At 37.8% G+C, this 12181-nt stretch overlaps 1 protein-coding gene and 1 long non-coding RNA gene across 2 annotated transcripts; both read right to left on the bottom strand.

The window, feature by feature from the left end:
• Window positions 1–1400: 1400 nt before the first annotated feature.
• Window positions 1401–12169, bottom strand: LOC136672067 (beta-1,3-galactosyltransferase 1-like). The gene is made up of 2 exons (XM_066648009.1): window positions 11907–12169; window positions 1401–2934 (listed from the first exon to the last, which is right to left on the bottom strand). Exons 1-2 carry the CDS (start codon window positions 12167–12169, stop codon window positions 1809–1811), a joined length of 1389 nt encoding a protein of 462 aa, XP_066504106.1. The 3' UTR covers window positions 1401–1808.
• On the bottom strand, window positions 8012–9217 carry LOC136671660 (uncharacterized). The gene is made up of 3 exons (XR_010795733.1): window positions 9187–9217; window positions 9006–9071; window positions 8012–8483 (listed from the first exon to the last, which is right to left on the bottom strand). It is a non-coding gene; the product is annotated as an uncharacterized lncRNA (long non-coding RNA).
• Window positions 12170–12181: the final 12 nt, after the last annotated feature.

Here is a 12181-nt window from a genome sequence, read left to right as displayed (position 1 = left end):
GTTTGATTCTAACTTAAAGTCCTCATATGATCTTTTCTTTTTCTTGATACATCTCTGATATGATAATGAACTGGAATTATATATATTGTAAGATACAGTTTTGTGTATCTTACAATACAGGAAACTGCATTGGGAAGGAAACTTTGGTCTCAAGTCAAGCCTATCCAATAAGAAAAGGGCTGAGGGTCATTCCTCAATTCTGGGCTTAGCTTATCTAACTAACTGTAGTTGCTTTGTGCAATACACATCCAGGTGTTCACAAGCCATTAGAAGTGTGTAGTCAGAGAGGTTACAATTTGGATTTATTTACCTTTGAATAAAATCGAATACCATAGCATTAAGTGGTTTGGAATGCATCCATTGAGCTGCAGTGATCACCTTTGACCAGAAGGGGAACAGTGCACTCCCAGCAAATGTAAAACGTTGTCATAATTGTCTATGTTGTCTATATATTTACAACGTTGCAACAACATTGTCAAATGGTGGTGCTGTTTACATTTTCTGAACAAGGCTGTCACACCCTCATTATTATGTTCCAGTGGGGGAACAGGGAAAAAATGATTAACGTTGAAGTGATGGAGGATGACCTTGCTAAGGCAAAACCACAGATACTTGTGAAACAGGCCATTGTCATTAACAGAGCAGTGGTAACAGACAATATCTGACTTCACAGCCTTCATTCTGCTTTTAGGACTGTTCTTTGTACAAAATCACTACTCAAAACAATTCTGGAGGCAGCAGTTGGGGATGAATGTAACTGGTTAAAATGCATTGGGCGGACATTTTGAAATACTGTGCCTTAACATGGTAAAGCTCTGTCAAGACCCTTATGTTTGCCTGCTCTTAACTGCCAGAAATGACTTTGAGAGAATAAATGTGAATGTAACTGACATTTTTGTTACTGTAGACTTTTACTTGAGTGGAGGACAATGTTTTTTGATAAAGCTGTGGAATGTTATAATGCTCTGCTGCCTCTGAGGCAGATTCTGAAGAAGGATGTAGAATCTGCCTCAGAGGAACCTGAATTTTATTGTATAACATTTTGCAGCTTCCTCTGAGGCAGCAGTCATAACTCAAATGTGCAGGAAATTACTTCTATAGAAAATGCCTCAAAGGACAGTAATGCTTTGCTTTGTCTGTAGTGGTCTACTGCTTGAGTAGATTGCTTTCACAGGAAGTCATTTGTGTACACAGTAATCTTACATGTAGCAAGTGTATTTATTTGGATAATTTTAGAGGTATATATTTTGATTGTGAAATGACTTTCAGCAAATCCAGTGGGACTTGGAGGGGTGGGGGTCAATGAATGTTGATAGGAATAGCATAATGACTTTTACAACAGGACATTCAGGCAGGTTTACATTAAGTTTATTTCACAGGCAATAGGTCGTTATTTCGATAAGAGGAATGACACCATTACAGAATGACCCATGATACTAGAGGTAATCGGTCTGCAGATAGGATAAGGGACAATGAGATACAATGTGTACCCAATAAGTTGGACAGTGAACCTTTGGCATTTTGCACTCAATGTCTGTAACATCCTAGAAACAAAAATCTCATATTTAAAAAAAATTATGTAATAACAAACAAACAAAGAAAACCTTTGTAAAATCATAATCTGACACATTGTCTGTCCATAAAGAAGGATTTGTAAACAACATTTCATGGTAAAATCTGTAGAATCTTCAATGAAAATCCCATGACACGTTTTCATGCTGTTTTCTTTTTTCATCTGGAAGAATTCTGAAGCTTTGTTCACTGAGCAGCACTTATTCCCTTTCTCTCAGTCAGTCATCTACTGCTGGCTACTGACAAGGTGGCTCCGGTTTCTTTACATCCTTCCAAGAGTTTACTTGATCTTCTACGCCATTGGTCAGTGATGCAATGAGTTTTGAGAAACGACAGCGATCATAAGGAGCATGGGAGATGCTGAATAGGCTGTTATCTGAATAACTATAGGATATTCCTACATGCTTCAGTATCAGTCCGGTGTTCACATCTTCGATATAGACATGTTTGACACTTTTGGAGCCATTGATAAGCTTTTCTGGAAGGTCTAAGGAGAAGACATAGCCTAAGCCCAGAGCATAAGTTGGGTAATAGTCATCGGTGAAGACTTCTTTTGGGAAGTACCATTTTGATTGTGGGTTTCTAAGCACTATGGCATTTATGGCCACATGTCCTGTAATGTAGTTCTGTCTGGGGGCATTAAGGAGCAAGTTGATCAAATTTTCCAGATTAAGGAAAATGTCAGAGTCAATCTTCATGCCATAAGAGGCATTTCGGCAATGAGAAGCCAGCCATTCCATGATGATCATGGTTTTGATGGTAAGGTTGTTGTAACTGTCCAGGAAATCGCTCTGTATGATGTCATGGTTTTCCTCACTTTCTTGCAACAACTTCTGCTGTTGCTCTTCTCTGCCTTCAGAACCAGACTGACCAAGAACGAAGAAATGTCTCACCACCTTATCCTTGACCACCTTCTCAGAACCCCAGGTGTCTCGGATCGCGTCCCGGGCCTCCCTATTGCTTGGCGCCACAGGTACCATCAGAACCAGGAAGGGATCATCTTGCTGGCATATATCCGGTTCATTTATTATGTACTGATAGCTGCAAGGATAAGCCACATGGTATTTTGTCTCAGCAGTGCATTGCTCTACTGTCGTCGTTGTTGTTGTTGTTGTTGTTGTTGCAGGGGCTTCAGTAGTTAAGTCATTTTTCACTGGCTCAGTAGGTGTAATGGGAAAGGTTGCAGGTGAAGTTGTCCTTGTGTTGATTGTGTTGTATATTTTGTTAATTGTGGTCCAGATATCCGGGGCTTCTGAGTAATTAATATAGTAGAAAATCAGGAGAGTTGAAACCAGCAACAGGAGGAAGCAATTGCGAGGACGGAATCGGCAGAGCTTAAATCGTCCTGGCTGCTTCTCAGGACTAAAAACAAAATGCAAAATACCAATTAGTAGAAATAATTTTCAAAAACAAAGTCCATACACAACAAACTGTATCATAAAATCAACTGCACAATATATATATATATATATATATATATATATATATGAAGGTACATCAGCTTTGGTGTTTGATCCTTGTGGTATTTTTGACCAAAGGATGTCACAGGTGTTTCTGGAAGACACCAGAACTCTGTTCATTGGTCTATTGTGCAATATAGAACAAATCCTTTTATTTATTTCTCTTTCTTGTAAAGAGATTTTTAGAAAAATGACAGCAACAATTTGTTATACTTTTATACTGTTATGTCATAACTGATAATATAATTTACCGTAACATATATAGCTAACATCCATTTACATTTAAAAGCACAGAACTGGCTCCTTATCTTAGCATTCACTCTCAGTCAGGGACCCTGTTATACCTGTCAGATTGCACACAGGTCACTGCTGATCATTATTTTTATGTATAATGTCTACTTAATGAGGATTTTTAATTCGCTGATGACATAATTAATTACACTTTATAAATCTAGTCAGCTATATGTAAGAAGCACATTTAAAGACCACAAATGACATCCAAGCTGCACAGCAAAACCAAATAAATTCAAACGAGAATCAAAGGGGGAAAAAGGTAATCATAAAAAAGTAGAAAATAATGTAAGAGTAGTCTGTTCTGTTTTCCGCTTTGTTGTGACAGGAGTAAGGTGTTCATTTCTGAAAACGAACACCGTATCTTTCAACAGGCAACTTGTTCCAAAGCCAAATAATTACATTTTCATGATACGTGCTGTTGGAAGAGAGCTTTTTACATGGACAGAATATCATTGCTTTATTTTGGTTAATAATTCCTTTCTTAGAAAAATAATGTGTTTTCTTTTACAGAGTAACGTGTAAATGTTTAAAGCTCATGTGAAAATGAGACTTAAAAATCTATTTTTTGAGCAGTAAGGCTTTATTTGCCTAAAACCACCCCCCATTATTAGGATAAAGACAAATAATATTTGATTATTTGGATATTTTTGACTGGTCCAATTGTGATGAAGGACAGTGGGACTGTGTATAATTACAATTTTCAGTATTTATGTTATAAAAAAATACAAAAAAAATAAATATTACATTTGCACAGTAGCTTGTCTTTGTTGGAGCAAAATGACATTTTTAAACTGCTAATTTTTAACTACATTTAACAACGAATGGACCCAAAGAAAAATATGGTACGAAAGAACTTTGGCAAAAAAAGTCTTTTTCCATTGACTTACCTTGAAATACAGAATGTTTCCTGTAAAGTTATCATGTTGTAGACAAGGTGTTTTTTCCAGCAACGGAAAAATTACGCATATGATTTCTAATATATTTCTCCAGTTTTGGTGTTGCCATTTGCCATCTTTCTGTTACTAAAAGGCAGGAGCATCTCACACACATCTGCTCCTTAAACACAACAGTTGCTAACGAGTGAAAGATGAACAGAATGCAAACCTGTTTTATGGACAAACGAACAAATGCTTCCCACATAACTCCTCTGCTGAAACCTTGCTGCATTCTTGTTTTTGGGAGAAGGAGGTGGAAACCTTTGCAGAGATAGGTTACAAGGAAGGTTTAAGTGACTAAAAGTTAAGAGTCACACATCTTTGAAGTTATATATCTGGCAGAGAGAGAGAGAGAGAGAGAGAGAGAGAGAGAGAGAGAGAGAGAGGTGGGAGACAGACACACAAAACGGATTGGTGTGCTCTGGACCTTACAGGTGCATGGTGCACACCTTCCAACGCAGGTGTAACTGAGCCGTCACATTGGTAACCATAGCAAAGACCTCTGAGACCGTGGTTATAATTTACCCTCTGTAGATCTGTGTCTGTCCCAAGGGCTTTGAGAAGGGCAGAGTGTATATAAAGAATAATATCTCTATGTGAAGACATTGTTGTTATATTCAAGGAAGGATACTAGTATAGAAAGGAATATTATCATGTTTAGTATTTTCTTAGGGGTTTTGAAATAGTTTCTCATTTCAGTTTGAATTTATTTCTCATATAACTGAAATTTATTGACATAAATTGATAAGCACTTTCAATTTCCCAGCCTATTGTCAAATAATCAAATAAAAGAGCTTTATGTTTTATAATACTATATATACTATACAATACTATATATATAAAATACCTACCCCAAGGATCTTGCTACAGTTTTGACACATTGATAGTCGTGATCATTGCGTGTTGAAGTAACATGATACAGGTTAGTAACAAAGACAAAAAAAAAAAAAAAAGTGGGAATAGCCATGAGCATTACATAGGATTGACACTCATTCAGCCACAGAATGCAGTGTGACTGTGGGATGGGTCAGTGCTGTATAGTGATACCTCTTTTTCTTACACACACACACACACACACACACACACACACACACACACACACACACACACACACACACACACACACACACCTGACAGAGGATTGTTGAATATTTCACTCCCAAAAGGTGTTAGATAGTAAATAGGCATTAATGTGCTTAAATTGTGTATGTGTCATTATTTCTTTATAATAGAGTAGTGTTTCAATAGTTTGAGTTATCTTCATAGTTCCACTACAATAAAATCCAAGTTATTTTAAAGAAAACCTGAGGTACTGTCACTGTGATGCCTAGTTAGAGGAGAATGAGTTCAACTGCAAAGAGAAACTTGAAATGACTGCAAAATTTCATTATTTGGATGTAAAGGTGTAAAGGTGTTTTTGACATAAGTAAAACAGTTCTCTCAGTTCTGAATTCAGCTCAAAGTAGGTGTACAAAGTAATGCTTTGTTGTTACCTGTTTTTTAACAATTAGAAGAAATTTGACTCGAATTACCATTTTTACAACGTTTGTATCCAGAAATGTAGCAACACTTTTCATATCCTGAAAGAGATAATCAGAACAATACTGTACAAAATATTTTTTCTTCCTCACTTGAGATGTTATACCCATATTAGACCATACAGAAGCCATCCCAGTAAACATTTAGCCGTTGATTCAACGTTGAAATAACGTAATGACTGCCGTCTAATCAACGTTCTCTTAAGGTTGAATTAATTGGTCCCAAAATAAATTACTTGTATAAAACGCATTTTGGACGTCCACTGACGTTATCGATTGGTCACCACTTAACTAACTTATTAAGATGGATTTTGGACATCCATTGACGTTTAAAATATTTCCTTGACGGACAGACTACTTTTAGACCTATTTTGAACGTCCAGGGACGTTCCTTGTTTACTGGGATGTACGGTAAACAAACATGGCACGTAAATATCTTTAGATTGTTTTTTTTAATCAAATGAACAAAACTTTTGTCCCTAAATTAGCTCCATGTGGCTGTGGGTAGGTCCTTAATTGCGTGTTCTACTTTTGTATAGTGATTAGGGAATAAAAAAAGGGAAGTGTAACTGAAACCGCCAACCCAACATTCGGTAGACCAGTTTAATGGGAAGATGAACACTTCAAAAGTCTGTACAAATCGATGTACTCAGTTGAACCGCGCAGCGCGGAACAATCACCCGCGCCACTAACTGGACAGCGCGACCCAGTGAGCAGGGCGGAGAGAACCAATGAGCAGCGCGGAGAGGACCAACGAGCAGCGCGGAGAGGACCAACGAGCAGCGCGGAGAGGACCAACGAGCAGCGCGGAGAGGACCAATGAGCAGCGCGGAGAGGACCAATGAGCAGCGCGGAGAGGACCAATGAGCAGCGCGGAGAGGACCAATGAGCAGCGCGGAGAAAACCAATGAGCAGCGCGGAGAAAACCAATGAGCAGCGCGGAGAGGACCAATGAGCAGCGCGGAGAAAACCAATGAGCAGCGCGGAGAAAACCAATGAGCAGCGCGGAGAGAACCAGTCGTTTGAATTTCCTCTTAATTCTTGACTGAAATGACAAGGCTAAGTAGAACAACTCATTCATGCCAGATGACAATGGTATTTTACTGTTACAATAAAAATGTAAATGCAGTACTAAGCAATATTTAAAGATTGTAAATCTAATCGTACACAGTATATTCACCAGTGTTAAATCAACACTATTAGTGTTAACACTGAGAGTGTTAAATTATTACACTAACAGTGTTAATTTAACAATAATAGTGTTTATTTAAGTGGGTGAATTTACTGTGTACACCTCATCCATCCATCCATCCATTATCTGTAACCGCTTATCCAATTTAGGGTCGCGGGGGGTCCAGAGCCTACCTGGAATCATTGGGCACAAGGCAGGAATACACCCTGGAGGGGGCGCCAGTCCTTCACAGGGCAACACAGACACACCCACATTCACTCAAACACACGGACACTTTGAGTCGCCAGTCCACCTACCAACGTGTTTTTGGACTGTGGGAGGAAAACGGAGCACCCGGAGGAAACCCACGTGGGCACCGGGAAAACACACCAACTCCTCACAGACAGTCACCCGGAGGAAACCCACATGGACACGGGGAGAACACACTAACTCCTCACACACAGTCACCCGGAGTGGGAATCAAACCCACAACCTCCAAGTCCCTGGAGCTGTGTGACTGCGACACTACCTGCTGCACCACAGTGTCGCCCTCTATTAAAAACAAGTCTGTAATGGCAGTATGAAAAAACAAGTCTGTAACGCAGTATGGACTGATCTTGGTCTAAGGAAGATAAACTGCATAGACTCCTCACAGACAGTCACTCGAATCGAACACACAACCTCCAGGTCCCTGGAGCTGTGTGACTGCGACACTACCTACTGCACCACTGTGCCGCCACATAGACCATACATTTCCAAAGATTTAGTGTTACATTGTTTTTTTGCACGTTCTGCTTTCACTGAACATGAAGTTCTGTTCCATAGGCCCAAGGGGCATTTAAACCTCTTCAAAACACCTCAAGGTAAAATTATATAAATATATATGTGGAAGCTATAAAAATATATGTGGAAGCTGCTGTAACTTAAGAGATTTACAAGCGGCGAGTATGAGCTGGGTTTGAATGAACTCTGCATTTCCTGGTGATAGACATGTCTCTCTGGCCAATCAGTGCTCTGCAGGGTTTACACATCACCACTGAGTAACTACTTGGCATGGTTGGAACCCGGATTGAGCTGGGACTGAAAACCTGCCCGGTTCAATATAAGACACAAAATGCTTAAAATCTTCAGTCACACCTGGGTGCAATTTTGAAAAACCATCACAGTCTTTGGTAAAGACACCACCCCTAACTTTTAATCATCTACACGCTGGTTCAGCACACAGCGGCTGACAGTTTGATCATTTCCAGTTCCAATTTCACTGTGTTGAGTTTTGTTAGTGTCCAGTAGTGGCTAGGAGCAGGTGTTTATCTTGGCTTCTTTCTGGAATTTCTGTGAAAAATCGGTCAAGGCTGCTGTCATCTGTGCTGACTGAAAAATTGCTTAGGTCATTGGTATTGCTGATGATAGGCATGATGGCATTTGGCCACGGAGGTGAAGCAGCTGCAGTAAAATGCCGGCGTTTGTGCTTTTAGAGTTTAAGAAGCACAGGGAAGATGCCAAAACAGGAGCACTGTAGAGAAATGAAAGGAAATTAAATGTAATCTGTTGATGGATCCTCTGATAACATTTTTTGTTGCTGTAACTCTTTACCTGACATAACAATAGTTCACAATAACAGATATAATCAGTGGGTACCACATGAAAAGCTTTGAACATAACTGTATTTATAGGGTTAACTTAAAAGAACCTATATTTATTTCCTTCAAATCCTTACTCTAACAACAACTTAAACTATTTGTTTCAGAGTAGATAATGAGTTATTGTTATGGATAATCAGCTACTATCAGAGCTATATGTCTATAGTTAGTGTTTAAAAGAGTGCTTTGTGTGTGGGAGAAAAAAAAGAGGTGCTGTGTAGGTAACAGCACTGTCCTTTGGGGATAATTTCCCATTACTACAGCAAAACAGGAGCAGTGCTGTTTACATGGGACTCAGCTCTAGACTGTATAAGGACATAACTGGCATCAGTCTAATCCTCCACTCTATCTCAGTCATAAACAAGTTTCTGCTATTAATACAAACCATCCCTCACCTAAGGATTATGACAACTGCGCTTTTGTGAGTCCACTGCCTAAAAGAAGCGCAAAAGACATCACCCCTGAAATAAGAAACAGATTGGGAGTTCATTTTATAAGGTAGAAGAAAATGCAAAAGAAACAAAAAAGTAGAGAAAAAGAGACTGAGTGGATGTAATTTACAACCCGGTTTCACACCTATTCGTGATATAGTCACATATTTTTGACCTTTTAAGCGACAATATCACGATCATTAGTGAATGGGTAGTTACCATAGAAACACTATGCGACAGTAACAGGAAAACTCTTCCTCATTGCAGGCGTCATCACTCATAACAGAAAAAGGAATAATGCGAATTACATAACATAGGTTCTTATTCCAACAAAGGCATAAAGTATTTTATTGTAATATTTCTCTTAAGCAATGTTTATTATTGGTGTCCTACTTTAGCTTTAACTCTAACGAGAACATTTCTTTCACTTAACGTTATTTTGACTAATTTTCAAAAGGTTAATACTGAAAAGGACATTTCTCTAGGCATTATTTGCGTTGATATTTTAGCAAATAATGGATTATTAACGTTATATTTTCCGTAAATAAAAATAAGACCGCGGTATTAACGGAAGATAATGACGCCTTAATGAGGAAGTGTTGTCGTGTTATTGTCGCATAACACGGCGCACGGATATGACGGTTTGTTTGGTAATTACCCATTCACTAATGATCGTGATATTGTCGCATAAAATGTCGAAAATATGAGACTATGCCACAAATTACAGTCCCCTATATATGTGACTATATCACGAGTAGGTGTGAGACCGGGTTGTACTTTACTTGCAATCAAACTGACAGCTAAGGTCTTAAAGCATAAGAACATAATTAATTTCAGGTTTTGTTGTTTATTGTTGCTGTTTTTATTTAGATGAAACTCTGAAGGTGAAATACATCAGCTTGTGATTACAGTTAATCCCTCACCTGGAGGCTGTGGGTTCAAGTCCCGCTCCGGATGACTGTCTGTGAGGCACAGTTTGAAACTAACACTTCAGGGGCATATTCTATGGATTTCTCTTTAGCCAGACAACTTAAGCCTAAAGTCAGCTGACAGACATTTATACGGGACAGTCCTCAATTCTAGGCTTATATTAACTACCTAACTCATCAGTTCTTTTTTTGTTGAACAGCTACCATATCTTTCTAAGTCAGTTTCAAGCTCTTTAGATGTTAGTTAGCTCTGAAATCAGACTTTCTGTAAAATGAAATAGTAACAAGAATCTGTTATTTTTTCCTTCTCTAGAGGCTTTATTTACCTCTCTACAAAAACAAAACTTTCCTGTAATATCACATTTCATTTTCATTACACTTCTTAATGCCTTGGAAACTGAGGATATTAATTATTGAAGTTTGATATTTATTATTATTATTATTATTATTGTTATTATTATTATTTTAAGTGGTCAAATTCATAAGAAAAATATTTTAATATTGTCCCCAGAAGTTCTCCACACCTCCACCAGGTGGAGATGTAGTCCTCGAATTAGTCTCTCTGCTGTGGTCTTATCCAAAACACTTTAGACAGCCGGGTCAAATGACCATTTATGTTTTTGTTTTTATTTTCAAAATGACAATAAATTAACACATCTACACACACCCAGACTTAAATATGACACTGGCCTTTCATGGCCTTTTACTTCTGATGTTTCTTCAGAAATTGACCAATCACACAAGACAAAAAGTGTGTTTGGGATGATGCATGTTTAAAAAATATAAAAAATAAGAATGAAAAATCTGTTCAAACTTGATTAGCTTATTTTGAGTGAAAGCACGAATTCCCTTTACAGAGAACATACCTATGAGGAAGCCAGGAAAGGCCATGGATCTTTGTTTGTTTGTTTGTTTTGCCATGATAATTGTTCATTGCACTTGTTTTCTTCATATTTACTAGTTTAATTACTTGTTTAGTTACCACAAAAAAAGTATTTTCTCAAGATAACCTAATAATTAATTTGAGCCCCTTGAAAGAACTTTTTTTTTTTTTTAATATCTCAAAATAATTGTCTGATAAATATTTGACATCACTGTATTATGAAATAAATGGTTCAAGATCATGAATAAATAAATAAAATTAACTCATCATATTAAAATGGAGATAAAAATATGCAAATTCGTTGCCTTTTCGTTGGCTTTCATAAACTGAACTGTTTGTATTACGACTTTTAATTTCAGTTTGTAAAGCTTTATATAATACATTAGAAAAACACTACATGTAAAATATCCAATGTAACAAAACTGGCCTTGATTTTCCCATTAGTAAATTGAGCTAATGAAAAAGCACAGAAATATATTCTGTACGACGTTCACGTATAACATGTGCACTATATTTACATGAGACTGTGTGACAGTGAAAGAGTTCTGGATACAGTGGACGTAACTGGGGCTCTGTGTGAACGGTGTCCTTCATACAGTTCTGTAAATGTTCTGACTGTGCCCACAAGTTATAAATGAGCAGTGATTCATTATATTCTTTGATTATTTTCTCTGAATTTCATTCCCCATTCAAGGCACTGGAAAACAATCCGGTCAAAACTAAGTCCCTTAGTTGCACTTCCTAAATCTTGGCGACCCCTTTATCTCCCAAAATGTAATTGTACCTTTTAATTTGTCCATGTGTTCACATAAAATGCAGAAGCTAAAGCACATATGGTTAAACATAACAACATGTATATACTGCACTCTCATACACACTCACACACAGTAACATACAACATGTGAAAGTACAATGTACAACAAGAAACATTCAAATCCCTGCATGTGCAAAAGGAAAAGACACTCAGTGCAAATATAAATGTGGTGAATACGAGACAGATGCTCAAAGGGTAGTGAGATAAGCAAGAAAAGAATCATCCAGGTGTCCTCATACCTTAGGCTGTTTAATGCCCATGACGAGCGGTCTGTGATTTTGTATGACACCGTGCAAAAGAGATAATGGGAGATCACTGTATTTATCCACACATTGCTGAATATTGCTCTTGAATAGAACTCGTTAATTTTCAAGTTGTTCAAATTCGACAGACGAAATTCAGATACCAAAAAATACGAGTTACAAAAAAATTCAGATACACATCCGGGACACCAAGGATGAGCAATCGATTCATTAGGAATTAAATGACGCAGTAGTTGCATTCTGTCCTGAAG

Source organism: Hoplias malabaricus, chromosome 16, assembly GCF_029633855.1.
Source record: "Hoplias malabaricus isolate fHopMal1 chromosome 16, fHopMal1.hap1, whole genome shotgun sequence".
In the NCBI taxonomy this organism is placed as follows: domain Eukaryota; kingdom Metazoa; phylum Chordata; class Actinopteri; order Characiformes; family Erythrinidae; genus Hoplias; species Hoplias malabaricus.
The sequence above is the reverse complement of the archived record's forward strand: the minus strand, read 5'-3'. Positions and strand labels throughout refer to the sequence as shown.